At 39.4% G+C, this 19,971-nt stretch overlaps 1 protein-coding gene across 2 annotated transcripts; it reads left to right on the forward strand.

Moving 5' to 3' along the window:
- Positions 1-600: 600 nt before the first annotated feature.
- LOC122709062 (pancreatic lipase) lies at positions 601-19,381 on the forward strand. 2 transcript variants are annotated; one of them, XM_043926133.1, is made up of 13 exons: positions 601-614; positions 731-776; positions 2,336-2,490; positions 3,245-3,367; positions 5,231-5,365; positions 8,768-8,879; positions 10,110-10,229; positions 10,345-10,464; positions 10,968-11,086; positions 14,538-14,667; positions 15,642-15,750; positions 16,837-17,001; positions 19,256-19,381. In XM_043926133.1, exons 2-13 carry the CDS (start codon positions 731-733, stop codon positions 19,317-19,319), a joined length of 1,398 nt encoding a protein of 465 aa, XP_043782068.1. In that variant the 5' UTR covers positions 601-614; the 3' UTR covers positions 19,320-19,381. The 2 variants fall into 2 exon arrangements, with proteins under 2 accessions (XP_043782068.1, XP_043782069.1); XM_043926134.1 differs by lacking the exon at positions 601-614 and having other exon boundaries at positions 2,336-2,505; positions 19,256-19,352.
- The last annotated feature ends 590 nt before the right edge of the window (positions 19,382-19,971 follow it).

Genomic DNA, 19,971 nt, shown 5'->3' on the forward strand with positions numbered 1-19,971 from the left:
ATTTCACCTCTATGTTCTTAGAAGTACCCCTGGTTCCTTTCATCAGTTCATTTATTCTGTCTTCCATGTTATTGTTGAGAAATAAACTATTCCTGTGGACTATCAAAATAAAATATCAACAGCTTTCCCCAAAGAAATGAAATCTCTTGAAGAATTGCCTCTATTTCATTGTTTTGGAGGGTAAGGCAAGATTGTACAAAATTGCATGAGCTGGTAAGCTCTTAGTATTTGTTGTCAAGACTATGGCTGTCAAATCCGTGGAAACAATTTAATTTCATACATACCCACAGACCAGCCCAGAAAACTGCAAACTAAGAAAGGGACAGACCAGAAACTTCACTACAATGAACTTAGGATGATTCTAACCGTTATAGTCCCATTAAAACAGAATGATTCATATCTACCGTTTTCTCCTCTTTCGAAAACTATGGTGGAAAACTTTACCTACTCTATCAGTCGTGGTTTATTTATGACTAAAATTAGAAATACATCCTTGGAACCTCCTCTTTTCTCTTGCTACTTTTCCATGGCACTGCCCAAAAAGATAAGATTTGCCCATAAAAGGACCTCTAGGTGCTATCTGGTTGTGCGCAGAACTCGACAGAACTGCCACGGTGAGTCTGAAGCATACTGTCTAATTTATTCAAATTTACCCATTCAGACTTGTATTATGCCAATCTTTTAAAAACTTACTTCCCTGGACTCAATTATATTTTAAACTTTTATTTAGATGCTGCTAATCTGGACATTTTCAGTGTTGCTGGGAACAGTCGTAGGTAAGAAAAAATATTTATGTCATGCTGGAAGAGACTTACTGCTCAATACTTGGAAGAAAGGCTACAACAGCTGAATTCAAGCCACTATGAGGATGAGGAATAAGTGAGTAGGAGAGATTCATGATTAGGAGCATAGGTATTGGGAGTAAGGCTGCTAGGTGAAAGCTAAGATGTCCTGTTAAATTTGAATTTCAGATAAAACCAAGAATATAAGCCACAGTCATATAAATAGTAAAATTTATCATTATAAAAAATAGAATTTAAGTTTATTGCTATTCTTACAATAAAAATGTATTGTTTATCTGAAACTCCAATTTAACTTGCATTTTTCTTTCTGAATTTAGCACTCCTTGCTTGGAGTCATGTGTAGAGTTTGAACCCGGGTTCCACCAGCCACAACTGCATTTCCCTGAGCAAAATTCTTAACCTCTCTGTGCGTCCCTATCTTCATCTGTCAACTGGGCACATAGTACCACCTCGCTGTAAGATAATTGTGAGACGTAGGTATGATAATGTATGTAAATCATGTTGCCTAGTACCTGGCACACAGTAAGTTTTGAAGAATGCAGCCTCCACAACAACTGCTGCTCCTAATGTTGATGGAGTAACTCCTGGATAACCCTTCCTTTGTATTGTTCTTTTAGGGGTTAACATTCGAGTGCAGAGTTGTGTCACACCATGGACTTTCTTTTAATTTTAATTAAATTAATTAATTAATTAATTTTTGGCTGTGCTGGGTCTTTGTTGCCGCACTGGCTTTTCTCTAGTTGTGGCGCGTGGGCTTCTCGTTGCCGTGGCTTCTCTTGCTGTGGAGCACGGGTTCTGGAGTGTGGGGGCTTCAGTAGTTGTGGCCCGTGGGCTCAGGGGTTGTGGCTCCTGGGCTCTAGAGCAGGCTCAATAGTTGTGGCGTATGAGCTTAGTTGCTCCATGGCATGTGGGATCTTCCTAGATGAGGGATTGAACCTGTGTCTCCTGCATTGGCAGGCAGATTCTTTACCACTGAGCCACCAGGGAAGCCCCACCATGGGCTTTATATTTGATTATTTGTGAGCAGCCTTTTTTCATCACAAGAATCTAGGATGCCCCTAAATATATCCAATATGGTGAGACCTAAATACTCACCCAGGTGGATATATAAAGTTTGGGCATTTGCATGAAACTTAAGCTTTCAACCCCAAACCCAAAGTCAGAAGATGGTTACAAGAAGGTAAGCACTTCATCCCCTACTCCAAGGCCTAGGGACACAAAGCTACTCCTTTCTTGGGCACCAGAGGACCAAAGAAGACATCTGAGTTGAGAGTCTTAATCAAGCCCTAGCATGGGACCGGACAGGGACAGAAGTGGAGTGAGGCGGTCCTATGTGGTAGAAACGAGAAGCAGCAGCGTGTCCTTAGCTGGGATGTTGTGTGTTGAAGCTGTTTTGTGAGTGTGTGGATAAGAAGGTATCTGAGGATGTGGAGGAAGAAAACATGTCACAAAAAGTAATTTAACTCAAACATTGGCAGGGAGACCATTAAAAAGAGCATTCTGCTGAAACTAACACTGCTGTGTGATTGCAGGAAAGGAGGTCTGCTACGATAGACTTGGCTGCTTCAGTGATGATTCCCCTTGGGCGGGAATTATAGAAAGACCCCTCAAAGTATTGCCTTGGTCTCCAGAAGAAGTCAACACTCGCTTCCTCCTGTACACTAATGAGAACCCAGACAACTTTCAAGTAAGAACGCTCATTGTTTTCAGAACTAAGTTTCATCTGCTTTATGTAATAAGGATACTGAATTTTGTCTTCTAAAAAGAACAAGTCACACTGTGGAGATTTTTAGGGCAGAGAGCTTAAGTATTATTTCATCTAACTTGTTTATAAAAGTCTTGTTTGGTAACTTGTTTAAAGTATCCATTTACTTGGTATTATTCTTATTCTACCTCTATGGTACATTTAATACCATATTCTAAAAATGGTTATTATATATATATGACATCTCCAGATGTCATGTGTAATCTCCCAACATATTTTGTATCTATAAAATACATACATATGTAGTTTTCCATTGGTCAAAGACAAGACCCCACCACCAGTATTGTGTTGTTGTGTTCAGTCACTAAGTTGTGTCTGACTCTTTGTGACCTCATGAACTGCAGCACGCCAGGCTTCCCTGTCCTTCACCACCTCCTGGAGTTTGCTCAAATTCATGTCCGTTGAGTCAGTGATGCTATCTAATCATCTGATCCCCTGCCTCCAATATCATAGCAGACATATTACCCAAGTAGAGCAAATGCAAAAATTTTATGACATCTGGAAAGTAGTGACTTGGTAATGTTTGGAAATAGCTTGGTTGTAATGAGAGACTCTTTACTCCCAAGGACCCCGAGACTCAGTAGTCTTCTCCCACCTGCCACTTCCCTCCTCGTACAGGCAGTCCTACTGGATACTCTCAGAAACTTGACGTTAAACATTTTTCTCCCCCAAACAGGAAATCGTTGCAGATGTATCAGTCATTGCAAGCTCCAATTTCAAAACAAATAGAAAAACCCGCTTTGTTATTCATGGATTCACAGACAAGGGAGATGAAAACTGGCTGCAGGGTATTTGCAAGGTGAGACTGTAAATCTCTTAAGGAAATTTGTTTCCAGGGTGATAATTAACAACGTAGAAGGCAAGGCCCCACCCAGTGAGGACAGATTCCTGTCAGCAGGAGGTTGGAGTATCCTCTGACCTCACTGGGCCTGGGGTTCCCAGAGGAGGTCCAGGAGGTGACACAGGGTGGAGGTCAGACCAGCAAAGCTGGCAGGCACGTGGTGGCTCTAGATAATGATTATTTAGTAACTAATACAGAGATATTTCAAAATTTTCACAACAGATGCTGCCATATTGATGCAGCATTTGTTGCATTGTCGATAGCTTTCATTTCTTCAATAGGCTTTGATTTCTGTGTGAAGAACTAAGATAGCTCATTTTGCCCAAACTAATTATTTTCCTGTGATTTTCACTTGCTACTCCTTGATCTCCTATGGTAGTGATAGCTTGAAAAACTATGTAGATTTTCATTTCTGGCTCCTGTTGTTTCAACAGTAGTGATCCTATTTTCTTGAATTTGCCTTTGGCTATGTGCCCTGTGATAATGAAGATTTAAATGACAGAAAATCAAATAGAGTACATTTTCTGAGTAACTGCTAGTGCTGGAGGAACATTATTGTTGATTCATTTCTTCATCAAGCTTTTGTGGCCAACTGTGGCACCAAGATGCAGTCTTTTCTTTAGAGGTTTTATTTCAGGCCTGCCTATGACTCAAGTTAAAGGCTAAATTAACTCCAAGAGTTTTGACTGATCCTGAAGACAGTTAAGGTTAGAAATAATCAGTAAAGTCACAACTTGTCTTCTAAAATACTTATAGTTGATTATTGAACTGGGGAATGAGGGAAGGTAAGTAATAGATTTATATACTACAGTGAAGAAAAAATAAGTTTACGATTCTCAACTCCAAAGGTATGTAGATTTTCAGATATATGTATAGTTTATTTTTGAGATCCCGAATGCAGCTGTGTTTTTCTTGCATGTGATCGGCTTTGGTCATCAAGATGGAGGAGTGAGTATGTTAAATTAGAAGATCAAATGCCCCAAATTCCAGTTCTGACTCTATCCTTAGCTAACCAGGACACTAGCAAATTGTTTCCCCTATTTGGATTTTACAGTCTGTAAAATGAAAGAGTTGGAGATGGATTCTAAGATTGCTTTGTTCTCAAATTCTTCTTGGCAAAAAGGTGGGGATATGCATAAATACATACTCAAATAAACAAAATTTCTGCCAGTTCTAGCATTCATGAGACTATCACTGATCCTCACTTCCAGTAGATATCTGGAAGGTTGTATTTTTCTGTGAAATAACTTCAGTGATGTACAATAAAACATGTTCATACAAAAACTTTTCTTTCCATCATGGAAAAGCCTATTCATTTGCCTTCAATATCTTTATTTAAAGGGTCTTAACACAGTCTTTCACTTATTCCATTATTTAGTAAATATTTACTGAATATCTACTGTATGCCAGGAACTATCCGAGGCACTGAGGATACATCAGTGAAAAAGACAGGCGATGTCCTGGGGTGCATTCTAGTAAGAGACAATGTAGTCTTGTGAAGTCGATGATGTGCTAATGAGACAAACCACTGTACCACATTTTATACACTTTTCCCCGAAACAAACATCCACGCATCTGTTGTTGTAGACATCCCAAGAATCCATTTCCCATTATGGCCAAACCTCTAGTTTAGAGCCCGTATTAAGCTTTAAAAAGTATTCCATAACTGTAACAGAAGTTTTGTTTACTGATTTCGAGTTAAAAAGCGAGCTTGATATTGTGTAGGTCAAGAAGAGAATTTATCCTAGTCTTCAAGAGTGTTAATTAGTAGTTAGTTAAGATCCTGAATTATTTACCTATTTATTGTGTCCCTCCCCCCAGAACCTGTTTACCGTGGAAAGTGTGAACTGCATCTGTGTGGACTGGAAAGGCGGCTCCCGCACAGGGTACACACAAGCCACACAGAACATCCGGATTGTGGGTGCAGAGGTGGCGTATTTAGTGGATGTTCTTAAGGTAACTAACTCTGGGTTATATAAAAGCCCATGAACATGGTTCTCTGAATTCTCTTCCCCCCAAAATTGGTGCGTGTATGAGAATTCATAAAATATTTTTCTACTGAGAGTTGCATTCTCCTTGATTGAAGAGAAAAATGCAAAAAAAAAAAAAAATCTTTATTTAAGCTTCATCAGTTAAATCAATTTGAACTTCATCAATTCATTGCCCGTTAAGTTTAAACTAAACTAATTCTAAGTGCTATTATTCAAGCAACCAGGTAAGGTCTTTCTACTGAATTTCACTGTTAGTTCTTTTAACATAACCAGTTATTAAGCCAAGTTGACGTGATAATTAAACTAGGGGTTTCGTTTGTTTGTTTGAAGAGAAGCACAGTGATAACAAGTTAACCTGATTGGGTAACTAAAAACTGAGAAAATATGAAACTTGAAAATGCTTAAGTAATTGATTTCATTATTCTTTTCTTGTCTTTCTTGTTTAATTTTTTTTTCTTTTACTTTTTTTAAAAATTGAAGGAAAGTTGACACACAATATTCCATTAGTTTCATGTGTCAATATATATAATTGCAATGTCTGGTTGGTGGAGCTAGCAGAACATTTATTGATTAAATTCACCATCCACATGAGTGTGGTTTGTGGCACCCCAAAACAATTACAGTAGTAATATCAAAGGTCACTGATCACCATAAGAAATACTATGATAGTGAAAATTTTGAAATATTCTGACTATTACCAAAAAGTGGCACAGAAACACAAAGTGAACAGATGCTGTTGGGAAAATGGCAGTTAGACTTGTTCAAGGCAGAGTTGCCAAATGCTGTAGCTTGTAAAAAACAAACAAACAAAAAAAACCCACAGTGTCTGTGGAACACAATAAAGCCAAGCTCAGTGAAACACGGTGTGTCTGTACCGCGGCTCCTTTATGCACCTACTGATACACCCTGAGGTTGTTTCCATAGCTTGGCTGCTGCAAATAATTCTGCAATGAACACAAGAGCGCACGTATCTTTTGGAATTTATGTTTTCATTTTCGTAGAAACAATACCCAGAAGTGGAATTGCTGGACCATATGATAGTTCTATATTTAATTTTTAAAGAACCTCCATACTATTTTCCATAGTGGCTATATCAATTTACATTCCCACTGACATACTTGAGGATTCCCTTTTCTCCACATCCTTGCCAACCCTCAGTATCTGTCGTCTTTTTGATAATAGCCGGTCTGACAAGTATGAGGTGTTGTCTCCCTGTAGTTTTGATTTGCACTTACCTAATGATTAGTAACCTTTTTCAGTCAGAAATGGCCACAGTACCGCACAATTGCACCCATCTCACATGCTAGCAAAGAAATGCTCAATATTCTCCAAGCCAGGCTTCAACAATACATGAACCATGAACTTCCAGATGTTCAAGCTGCATTTTGAAAAGGCAGAGGAACCAGAGATCAAATTGTCAACATCCATTGGATCATCAAAAAAGCAAGAGAGTTTCAGAAAAACATCTACTTCTGCTTTATTGACTACACCAAAGTCTCTGACTGTGTGGATCACAACAAACTGTGGAAAATTCTTCAAGAGATGGGAATACCAGACCACCTGACCTGCCTCCTGAGAAATCTGTATGCGGGTCAAGAAGCAACAGTTAGAACTGGACATGGATCAACAGATTGGTTCCAAATCGGGAAAGGAGTAGGTCAAGGCTGTATATCATCACCCTGCTTATTTAACTTATATGCAGAGTACATCATGCGAAACACTGGGCTGGAGGAAGCACAAGTTGGAATCAAGATTGCTGGGAGAAATATCAGTGACTTCAAATATGCAGATGACACCACCCTTATGGCAGAAAGTGAAGAACTAAAGAACCTCTGGATGAAAGTGAAAGAGGAGAATGAAAAAGTTGGCTTAAAACTCAGCATTCAGAAAACTAAGATCATGGCATCTGGTCCCATCACTTCATGGCAAATAGATGGGGAAACAATGGAAATAGTGACAGATTTTATTTGGGGGGGCTCCAAAATCACTGCAGATGGTGACTGCAGCCATGAAATTAAAAGACGCTTTCTCCTTGGAAGAAAAGATATGACTAACCTAGACAGCATATTAAAAAGAAGAGATGTTACTTTCCCAACAAAGGTCCATCTAGTCAAAGCTATGGTTTTTCCAGTAGTCATGTATGGATGTGGGAGTTGGACTATAAAGAAAGCTGAGCACCAAAGAATTGATGCTTTTGAACTGATGTGTTGGAGAAGACTCTTGAGAGTCCCTTGGACTGCAAGGAGATCCAACCAGTCCATCCTAAAGGAAATCTGTCCTAAATATTCACTGGAAGGAATGATGCTGAAGCTGAAACTCCAATACTTTGGCCATCCGATGTGAAGAACCAACTCATTTGAAAAGACCCTGATGCTGGGAAAGATTGAAGGTGGGAGGAGATGAAAGTGGGGCATGACAGAAGATGAGATGGTTGGATGGCATCACCGACTTGATGGACATGAGTTTGAGTAAGCTCCTGAAGTTGGTGATGGACAGGAAGGCCTGGCATGCTGCAATCCATGGGGTTGCAGAGTCAGACACGACTGAGCGACTGAACTGAACTGAATGATTAGTAATGTTGAACATCTTTTCATCTGTCTGTTGGCCGTCTGTATGTCTGACTTGGAAAAATGTCTATTCAGGTCCTCCCTTCATTTTTTAATCAGATTATTTGGATTTTTTTATATTGAGTTGTGAGCTCTTCATCTGTTTTGAATGTCAACCTCTTATGGAATATATAATTTGCAAATATCTTCTCCCATCTAATAAGTTGCCTTCTTGGTTTGCTGATGGTTTCCTTCACCGTGAAAAAGCATTTCAGTTTGACTAATTCCGTTTGTTTATTTTTGCTTTTGTTTCTTTTGCCTGCTTTTGACACATCCAAAAAAATATTGCTAAGATGGATGTCAAAGGATGTGGTTTCTATGTTTCTTCCGGGTGTTTTATGGTTTCAGGTCTTACATTTAAGTTCTAATCCATTTTGAGTTTACTTTTGTGTATGGTTTAAGAAAGTGGTCCAGTTTTATTCCTTTGCATGTAACCGTCCAGTTTTCCCAACATCATGTGTTGAAGAATCATTATTATTTTCTAATCCAAATACTTGCTTCATCGCCTCAAGACAGCAAGTCCTCATACCATCAAAGGTTTCTTCTATGTAGTGAAACAATAAAAGAGAGTACTACTTCCACCAGTTTAAGCACCAAACCATCGCCGTTTTCTATTATAAATGAAAAGAATCCCTGAAAATTGATTGTTTTGAAGGGGCAGCATGTCTTCTTAAAAGTTGAGTTTTCAGAGCTCTCTCTTTTCTGCCCATCTTGAAGTTTGCCAGTTTGAAAACATTCTGAAGGAGTTTTCTTTTCAACAGTCATCATTTGAATACTCACTTTCTGACGTCCATGTCATTGGCCACAGCCTGGGTGCCCACGCTGCTGGGGAGGCAGGAAGGAGGACCAATGGGGCTATTGGACGTATCACAGGTAGGTCAAAACAGTAAAAAGCTGCAAAATTGGACTAAGTGAAGCCTATATGGGGTCTATAAGGATAGAAATTTGACAGAGAGACCTGTTTTTTACCTGAGAAGACAAGTTTTTACATTTTCCGAATTAGGTCATAGGATCAGAGAAATCAGTGTGTTCTGAGACCTTATTAATTGTTTATTAATACTGATCTTTGGTCTACAGAGCCCTGTGTAGCATATAAATACCCACATGTGACTAAAACGTTAATTAAGAGCATCTGGCAATCTTATTCATATCTACTTTCTCTTTGTCATATATTCACAAAGGATGAGTTTAGTGAATAAAATAAATAGCATAAATAATAGAATAAATAGAATTAAATCCAAAGAGATCAAAAATGTATTCATTAGTTATATTCTGCTTCACAGCAATTGGTAATTATTCCAATCCTCATCAACCACAACCCAAGTGGTGGGGACAGATAGTCTGGGTGCCTGGGCTGGCAGAGCTCAAGCTGCTAGTTAGGTCAAAAATATTATTTTATCAATCTCAGACTGGTTGCATTTAGCCAGTGTTGGATACCCAGGTCCTGCACAAACCTTGTAACTTTCTGAGAAAGACTTTGCTCTCCTGGATCTGAGAGGTGACTATTTTAGGGAATGATTACTTATTCTTGCATCTTCTGACTCTGTCCCCAAACTCCTGATTCTCTTTTTTAATACTTCAGATAAGCTGGTTATATTTGGATTGGTGAGGGCAACTGGAATATCTCTCTTTAATTTGTTGGAGAGAACTTTCCTTTTCACAGTCCATTAATGTCCAGTGGAACCCGCTCAGTCAGGCACTTTGTCAAGCTGTGGTCCCAGTGACTGTGAATGCCAAGATCCTTGCCCTCAGGGGAGTTAGTGTAGGTGGAACTTTTTTAGCCTGAAAGTCTCTTAGGAGTCCAGTGCTGTCTCCCGGAGTCTGACCTCGTTTGTTGTAACTACGCTAGTGACAGAATTGACCCAGTGACTAAGTATCCACGAATATTCCATGCCTCAAGGAAAATTCACTTTAAAGCAAATAGTAAATTAGACATAGATTTCCTTTCAGAAAATGGTACGTTACGGAAGAACTGACTCATCTCTTTGCACACACTACTCATGATTACCACCTGTGCGTGCACTCGGGTTTGTTACTGGCGAGAGAGGTAAACGTGCCTGTCCACTGATAAGACACTGATATGATACATCCTGTCTGTTTTAGGGTTGGATCCAGCGGAGCCTTGCTTTGAGGGCACACCTGAATTGGTCCGACTGGACCCCAGCGATGCGCAGTTTGTGGATGTAATTCACACAGACGCTGCCCCAATAATCCCCAACCTTGGTGAGTTCTTAAATTCATCCTCCTGGAGTGTTTTTTTGAATTTACACATGAGCATTTTAGAGTGTTTTGAGTCTGTATGTTGACGTCAACTTTCCCATATTTTAAAATTTCTCAGGGTTTGGAATGAGCCAAGTTGTGGGCCACCTAGATTTCTTCCCAAATGGAGGGAAAGAAATGCCTGGATGTCAGAAGAATGCTCTGTCTCAGATTGTTGACATAGATGGGATCTGGGAAGGTAAACCTATTTCTTATGTACATAAGGAGATTTCCTTGGGGGCGGAATCTGTGTTTTCTTTTGGTAAACATGCTGCATATTTTGATATGGTACAGGTGTCACATTTTCTATAACCAAAGGACTCTTCATTGTATCCCCATGATACACATTTTCACTGGGAGAAGTGGACATGAGCAGACTACAGGAAAGAAAATGTACTTCTATTCAACTTTCCAAGAATCTAATTCAGGGAATATATTACTACATTATACTTGTATCTATATGGATGGATCTTTCCTTCCTAGAGTTATTTTTCCATTTCATTCATCTGTGGCGTAACTATTATAATCTTAACTTCTGATTGCATCTCAAATGATAACAAGCCTTCATAAATGATTTTGTTCTGTGACTGCCAGGAGTTTGCACTAATTAGAGAAACCTATTCAACAACTATGTTCCAAACATGACATTAACTTGGAAAAATAGCATCTGTCTCTGATGTGTAATCACATCTGATTTCAAAGGAACGCGTGACTTTGTGGCCTGTAATCACTTAAGAAGCTACAAGTATTATGCTGACAGCATCCTCAACCCTGATGGCTTTGCTGGGTTCCCTTGTGCCTCTTACACCGCTTTCAGCGCAGTAAGTACATCGTCTCTTGCACCTGAAGGGTTTTGTGACCATCACTTCTCATGACTGGTGCGGTTCACCGCACCCAGTATGCTCTCAGTGAATGTTACTATATGACTGATACCTTATTTACGCTTTCAATCATATGTGTTTATTCTAATAGTGATAAGGCAAGGGAGAACTTTAGAGAATTGGACTTGTAAACTGAAATGCCTGCGTCCACCTTGTTCTTTATCACTTCTGTGTGTGTTGGGTAAATGTGAAAACTTGCTTTGGAAATAATTCCAAGGGCAGACATTGTCTCTGGAAACCTGAGCTATGGTCACAGGACACTGATGATCATGGAAAACCTGTCTTAAATGTTAACCTTACAAACGAATAGGATTGTGGGTGTGTGGACATTTCTGTGCAATCACATAATTGCCCAGATTTTTTTTTTTTATCATCTTTTTTGGTAACCTCTGGATATCTAAGTTCAGTCCAGTTCAGTTCAGTCGCTCAGTCGTGTCCGACTCTTTGCGACCCCATGAATCTCAGCATGCCAGGCCTCCATGTCCATCACCAACTCCCGGAGTTTACTCAAACTCATGCCCATTGAGTCGGTGATGCCATCCAGCCATCTCATCCTCTGTCGTCCCCTTCTCCTCCTGCCCCCAACCCCTCCCAGCATCAGGGTCTTTTCCAGTGAGTCAACTCTTTGCATGAGGTGGCCAAAGTATTGGAGTTTCAGCTTCAGCATCAGTCCTTCCAATGAACACCCAGGACTGATCTCCTTCAGGATGGACTGGTTGGATCTCCTTGCAGTCCAAGGGACTCTCAAGAGTCTTCTCCAACACCACAGTTCAAAAGCATCAATTCTTCGGCGCTCAACTTTCTTCGTGGTCCAACTCTCACATTCACACATGACCACTGGAAAAACCATAGCCTTGACTAGACGGACCTTTGTTGGCAAAGTAATGTCTCTGCTTTTTAATATGCTATCTAGGTTGGTCATAATTTTCCTTCCAAGGAGTAAGCGTCTTTTAATTTCATGGCTGCAATCACCATCTGCAGTGATTTTGGAGCCCCAAAAAATAAAGTCAGCCACTGTTTCCACTGTTTCCCCATATATTTGCCATGAAGTGATGGGACCAGATGCCATGATCTTAGTTTTTTGAATGTTGAGTTTTAAGCCAACTTTTTCACTCTCCTCTTTCACTTTCATCAAGAGGCTCTTTAGTTCTTCTTCACTTTCTGCCATAAGGGTGGTGTCATCTGCATATCTGAGGTTATTGATATTTCTCCCAGCAATCTTGATTCCAGCTTGTGCTTCTTCCAGCCCAGCGTTTCTCATGATGCACTCTGCATATAAGTTAAATAAGCAGGGTGACAGTATACAGCCTTGACAGGAGACAGGGATCAAGACCATCCCCATGGAAAAGAAATGCAAAAAGGCAAAGTGGTTGTCTGAGAAGGCCTTACAAATAGCCGTGAAAAGAAGAGAAGCAAAAAGGAAAGGAGAAAAGGGATTTCTAAGTTAGGATACTTAAATCTGATCTTGAATGTGTGCCTGTGTACTAAGTCGCTTCTGTTGTGCCCAAGTCTTTGCAACCATATAGACTGTAGCCTGCCCAGCTCCTCTGTCCATGGGATTCTCCAGGCAAGAATACTGGAGTGGGTTGCCCTGCCCTCCTCCAGGGGATCTTCCTGACCCAGGGATGGAACTATGTTTCTTTTGTCTCCTGCATTGGCACGCAGGTTTCTTACCACCAGCGCCACTTGGGAAGCCCTGATCTTGAATATAACATATCAGTTGCCCTTTTTTTTTTTTACTATTGCTTTTCCTTTCACTATAATTTTTTTCAAATAAAAATGTATACCGTGTGTTATTTAATATGTAACGTATGTACATATTTACTATGTACAATATTTAATATGCATTTGTACATATTTAAATATGTAAATTTTCAAGTAACATGCCATGTGAAGTTATAATTATCAAGCAGATATACTTTAACAATGAAGAGAGAGGATCTGATTCCTAGTTCCACAGTTAAGAAGGTGAATGATTTGGGGCAAAACATTCAACTTCTCTAAATCACTTTCTTCATTTTAAAATGTAAATAAAATGGTAAATTCCATATATTTGGTAGGAATTAATGAGATAACATGTTCTAATTACTTAGCCCAGAACCTCAGATATAACAATTAGCACTCAACAAATGTTAGCTCTTATGTGTAAGGAAAAAGAGATGGGTACATATTTATTCACAATATAGCTTGCATGTACAACAAGAACATCCTGGCTTCTTTATTTTTATTTTATTCCCAAACTCCATTTTCTAGGTAATGGGGAAAACAAACAACACAGAAGCTTTAAATTTCATCCAGTTAAAACTTAACCTGATTCAGTAATAATAAACAGTCCTTTTAGGTGATGCTCAGACACCTTTATAGGAAAGCATTTTCAGTTTTGCAGATTTCTCAGCCTTTGGGCCACCTATATCCAAGTTGGTATTGGGCGGGATGATCTTGGTGGTGGTGGTGGTGCGTGCGTGTGTGTGAAGGGTCAGAAAGGGAGACTTGGGAGATCCACCACATTGATGGGCTCACTGCTGCCATCTGCAGGTGATATCTAGGCATGTCCACTCTTGCAGGTTGGGTATTTCTCCTGGACTGACTCCATTTCCCCTTAGCTTTCTCTGGATGCAGACCCTGAGATTTGGCCCAGGCCCTACCTGGTCCATTGATTCAGGAGTTCACCACTCACCTCTTCTGTGGGGCAGCCTTGCCCTTTCATAGTAGGAATTTCTGTATCTATCTACTTGTCTACCTCCCCTCTGTTCATTTCTGTCCCTCTTTTCTTCCCATCGATTCTTGATCCAAAAAGAAAGGACATTTTCCTATATGATATCCATCTTCTTCAGACCTTCACCTCATGGCTAAGTCTTAATAACCAACTAGGACAATTTCCCTTCCCACTGGGAAAATTCTGAGATTTGAATCTTTCAGACCTTGATATGCTAAGTGGGAACTAAAGAAATTGAGAAAAATGACTTTTAAGTCTATTGTCCTCCCAGTGGATTCTATTTTATATATCAGAAGCTGATTATCACCTTGCTCTTTCTTTTCCAACTTTTCTAAAATAAATTCTGACCACCTAAAACAAGAGGGGTGTCTTGGGGCAACTGGAGCAACTTAAGAGAGGCAAAAGAGAAAAGGTTAAATATATATATATAAGTTATCTTAAGTGACTTTTATAATTTTTTCTTAATATCGTGTTATTTAACAGTGAAATAGCTGATTTATTGTTCTAAATAATGAGACTCATTTTTAACCTTTGTTGAGACACCGTTAAAATCTTCTGTTACTATCAGAACAGGATTAGGATTAGAGTATTTGAGAATTCAACAATACATGGAATAAGATAGTATGCTATTTTTAAAAAGCACATCTTTGTTCACCATTTGCTTATATTCTCTAGGACAAGTGCTTCCCCTGTCCAAGTGACGGCTGCCCCCAGATGGGTCATTATGCTGACAGATTTCCTGGAAAAACAAAATCAGAGGGCCAGACATTTTATCTAAACACTGGTGATGCCAGCAATTTTGCCCGTAAGTTCCTATTTTATTTGTCTCAAATTCTCAATACTATGTATTTTATCATGTCCAGTGGAAATGTGTGAAATTGCTTTTCTGCACAAAAGTTTTAAACACTCCTCTCCAAAATGGAAAAACATTTCAATGCCATGCTTACTGTAAACATGGCTAAATTTGAGGGGCAGAACGGAATTTAGAGCCTGATCTGAGATTATGGCTCTCATAGCAGAGATTATGGAAATGGAAAGGAGGTGACAGATTCAAGAGATATCAGGATTGTAGACTCCATGGGTGATGGAAATCAGAGGATGTGGGAATGGTGAGGCTTGGGGACAGACCCTGGGTTTCTTTTCTGGGGTCGCAGAGGAAGAAAACTATTTGTATTGGAGTTAATAGGGTTAACTGCATAATAAAAACTAAAGCTAAATTTTATTGCCTTCCCAATTTGGCCCAGGCTAGCTCTAAATGGCAAAAAATGGCAATTCACTATTGACCAGTACTATAAAATGATTACCATAAGTCAATACAATTCCAGTGATGATGGAAAGTTGACTTATAGAATATTTGAGATAAATGTAGATTATTTAGACCAAAAGATGATAGTACTCTAAACTTCTGTGATCTATAAAAATGAAATAAACTGATGAAACATCACATTATCTTTTATTTTGTATTTATTTTTTTTACATTATCTTTTAATATAAAGTTCTTCTAAGATTCAGAATACATTGTTAGGTTTAAAAAGTTGAAAGCAAAATATATTACTTAGTCCTTTGACTTGAAATCTTTTGAACTTGGGAAGAGTCTGTGTTCCTCCCCCACCCCCTATTGTTAGCCCTCTGAACATTTAGTTAAAGGAATATCCATCACTATTTGATTAGAACTACCAAAACCAGACAAAAATTATTCAAAATTCAACAGTAATGGAATCCTGTTTTCGGAGTAATTTTTCTAAAAGTTGATATTTTGCAAATATTTCCCCTTTGTAGGTTGGAGGTATAAGGTGGCCGTCACACTGTCCGGAAGGAGAGTTACAGGACACATACTAGTTTCTTTGTTCGGAGATAAAGGAAACTCTAAGCAGTACGAAATTTTCAAGTAAGTAAGCTCGTTAAATGTTGGAATCCTTCATACATACAGTGTATGTCATAGACATAAGAGCTTATTCATTACCACATGGGAATGCAGGGAAAGAAAGCTTTTTGCTTTACCTTTCTTGGCTCTTTGGCTAGTCTAGTAATAAAATTAACATAGGACAGATAACAGGAGAAACGCTAATTTAATAATGTACATATGGGGCTCCTGTAATATGAGGCCTACAATCAAACAATTGAGGCTTATATGCCACTCTGAGCTAAGGAGAAGGGAGCAGGGGTCTGGGACTTGAAAGGGGAGAAAGGAAGATGGGAAGACCAAATATTTGGTGAACAAAGGTTTGCTGTGCCGGGCAGAGACAACAGGACATGGAGAGGAATTTGGATATCCAGGCCCAACTGAGCTTCCTGCCAACTTATCACACCCAGGCCATATTCCTTGTTTTTATCTAAGGTGATATTTCTCTTCCTGAACCAGGCCTTCTACCTAAATTCTTTTAGGCAGGTAAGGGAAAAGCAGAAGTTATTCTTGAATCTGGCAAATCTTGATTTTCTTCAGCTCAAAATAGTCCACCTGCCAAAGTGGCACATTCTGGAGAGACTTGCTCTGAACCCCTTCAGAATTATAGAAATGCCATGTGTCATTAAAAGGAAGATATTATTTCACCCTTGTGCCTTAATATGTTTTAGAATTCTATTCCTAAATTTTTTCCCTACTATTTCCTGAGAAAACCACAGTTATTTGTTTTGATGTATGGCATCTGATTTATAATCACTAAATAATTATTCTACCCATGAAAAAACTGGAATGACATCATGATGTCATCCTTTATTAAATTGTGGGAGGATTGTGACTAAAATATGTTTGAAGTTTTATCAAAGGAAGGCTGACTTTAAAGTAATATGAGTTATTGATGGCAAATGAACTACCACTGACTAAGCATACATGTCTATATTTATTTAACCATTAGACTGACAAATGTACTATCAATCATCTTACTAGAGATACATTGTAAGCTGGTTTTAGAAACATATATGTGTGTGTGTGTATTTATGTATGTTCATGTATGTGTTTAACTTCACTCCCAAGCGGTACTCTCAAACCAGACAATACTGAATCCAGTGAATTTGACTCAGATGTGGAAGTTGGAGTTTTGCAAAAGGTTAAATTTCTTTGGTACAACAATGTGATCAACCCAACTCTACCCAAAGTGGGAGCATCCAAGATCAGTGTGGAAACAAACGACGGACAAGTGTAAGTAATATAAATCCAAAGAGATTGGAAGCATTGTCACATTTATAATTCTACTCCCACTGAAAAGCAACTTTAAGTTAAATAATCTGCAGTGGTTCTTCTCTGTCTCAGCAATAGCTGCTTCCTAACACCTTTTATTTTTTTGGGAGAAAGTGTAGAACTTTAGGAAAACAACTTTAATAGATTTCTGGATGACCATGTGCGTTTCTCTAGTATCTCAGCTGGTAAAGAATCTGCCTGCAATGAGGGAGACCTGGGTTCAATCCCTGGTGGAGAATGAAACAACTACCCACTCCAGCATTCTGGCCGGGAGAATCCCATGGACTATACAGATCACAAAGAGTCAGACACTACTGAGTGGCTTTCACTTTCATTGTGTGATCTGATACAAATTAAGTGTTAGATTGAGAATCTTGTTTCATGATCCTAACGTGAAAAGATTGATTTCATTTAGCAGTTGTGCTTTGTGCTATGTGTGTGCTTAATATGTGTATCTTCCCCAAACTTCCTGGATTCACCAAATCACCACTTCAATTACCAGGAAAACATGCAATGTATCAAAGAACACAAATAGGTTGTCCCGTATCATTGGCCCTTTTAGTGAAGACAAAGATCAACCCTTGATTCTAATCAAGACTAAAGTGTGTGTGAATCAAAGGACATTTACCATAGAGTATCACCAGAAACAGTGAGTTGAGAATGACGATACTCATAAAAGTACCAATATCAGCCCAGTGTATTGAGTATAAAGCCCGATTCTGAGGTACAGAGCTATGTGGCTTCTTCCATCATATCATTCAGTCCTCCTGTAAGTCCAAAGAGGAGCTTTTGCTTCTGGAAAAGATGGAGACACAAGAGACCAGATTTACCTTCCCCCCGAAACAGACAGAAATTCAGACAAAATATATCAAACCACAGTTTTCAAGATACTGAACATTAGGCAACAAAGGGAAGTGACTGCTGAGAAATAATAAACAAATAATGTAGTCTTGAAATTGTCCTGGCTTACAGCCTTAAGAGAGTAACCAGGATGTCCCACAAAGAGGAAAAATTCAGGCGGAGCCCACTACCTGACCTGAAGAAACAGATCTGAGAATCCAGAAAATCCAAGACAAGTAGATTTCATAGGACTGAGTACCAGCAAGGAGAAAGCTTCAGAGAGGGAATCTCAGAGAGCTGGAAAATTTCCTTAAGTACTCAGTAGACTGCTGATCAGCACACATATGTGAGGAAACTAGCCAAGGCTGTGAGTGGAATAGGATGGGAAGGAGAGATTGCAAAGGACAGGAGAAACATTTCAAAACACTGGTTATGTTTACGCTCTTGATGGTGGTAATGGGAGGTAAGTGCTACTAATATCCCCTTTTTACAGATAATTCAATGAAGGCTCAAAGCCACAATTCAGGGGCAGGAAATCTGACTTCAGCAAATTCTTCACTACCCCAAAAGAAATTCAATTCAACCTTATCGATATTTATAGTGTGCTCTTCGTTTCTTGTGACGCTTTCGAGATTAGTTTTTAACCTTTAATTTGCTATTTGCACATCTGCTAGCCATTACATTACAGGGAAGAAAATGAAGAGAAAAGAGTCTTTTCTAAGCATTTTTTATGCCTCAGGCACTTTACATATGCTTATGTATTTTGTTGGACTCCCCTGGTGGTTCAGATGGTAAAGAATCTGCCTGCAGTGCAGGAGACCCAGGTTCGATCCCTGGGATGGGAAAATCCTCTGGAGGAGGGCATGGCAACCCACCCCAGTAAGAAAATGAGCCTCCTAAATATCATTCAGTCTTAATGAGCAAAATTGTCATTTCAGTCGAATATTGAATTAAAATGAGAACACCTGGCCAGTGTAACACCAGGACCTCAGGATTTTTACTCTGGCTTCTTTCTTTTTCCTTTTTTAAAAAACTCTGGCTGATTTCTTGTCATTCTGCCAACCTTCTTCTTCCTCACTGCATTCACTGACAACATGCCATATTTAGTAGGTGCTCTGGGGATGTGACTGGTGGACCTTCCCTGTCTTTTGAGAGTCCAATAATATCTTTTCTGTCTGCTATTGCATAGTCACGGCCTAAAATTGGAAAGGAAAATGCAGTCCTTTATACCCAAGAGGTATCCCCTCAGCCAGTATCTAGTCTCAGGCATAAGGGGTCACACTCACTCAGACTGAGGGCAGAGAAGAGGCTGTCATCTCAGGTGACACACCAGCTGTGAGACAGGAAGGGCTGACGTCTTGTTTTCTCTCCCCAGGTTTGACTTCTGTAGCCAAGACACTGTGAGGGAAGAGGTTCTGCTCACCCTCAACCCATGTTAGGAACTGCGGCCATGTGAATACTGAATCTTACTGCTAATAAAATCTGGTGGTAAAGCAATACATTCCTTTTTTTTGCCATCATGTCCATTATTTCCAGTGAAATTTCTGGATAATAGGGTTAAAGATCCAAAATTTGGAGTTGGTCTGAAGAACCACAAATAACTTGAATTTTGCTACATGTTACTTGACATTTGAACTTGGGAATATTGTTTACTCGATACTGGCATCATGCTCGTTTTTGATGTTACCGATATCATTCTGATCATTTACGGAAGACTTCCAGGTCCAAAATGAGCCTTCTGTTGGTTGTGGGCATATGTGATCAGTACCCACCTTTGCCACTTTTTCCATCATCTTTAATCAAATGATATGTTATATGTTGTGGACCATGTTTAGACAGAGGAGTTGTAGGAGGTGGGACTAAATGGGTCTTGATTGACCATTTATTCCCCCAATGAGCACTTGCTGAGCACATACTGTGTGTAAGGCACTCTGCTAGGTACTAAGTATACACAGTGAGCAAAGAGTGGGCCCAGTGCCTGGTCCATGGCCATCAGATGATGGAAGACTTCCATAATGATGAGCAGAGACCGCAAAGGGCATTGAAAAAGGCAATGACTTGACCTACATATGGGGTTTATGTCGGTCCCTT

This window comes from Cervus elaphus, chromosome 15 (genome assembly GCF_910594005.1).
Source record: "Cervus elaphus chromosome 15, mCerEla1.1, whole genome shotgun sequence".
Classification (NCBI taxonomy): domain Eukaryota; kingdom Metazoa; phylum Chordata; class Mammalia; order Artiodactyla; family Cervidae; genus Cervus; species Cervus elaphus.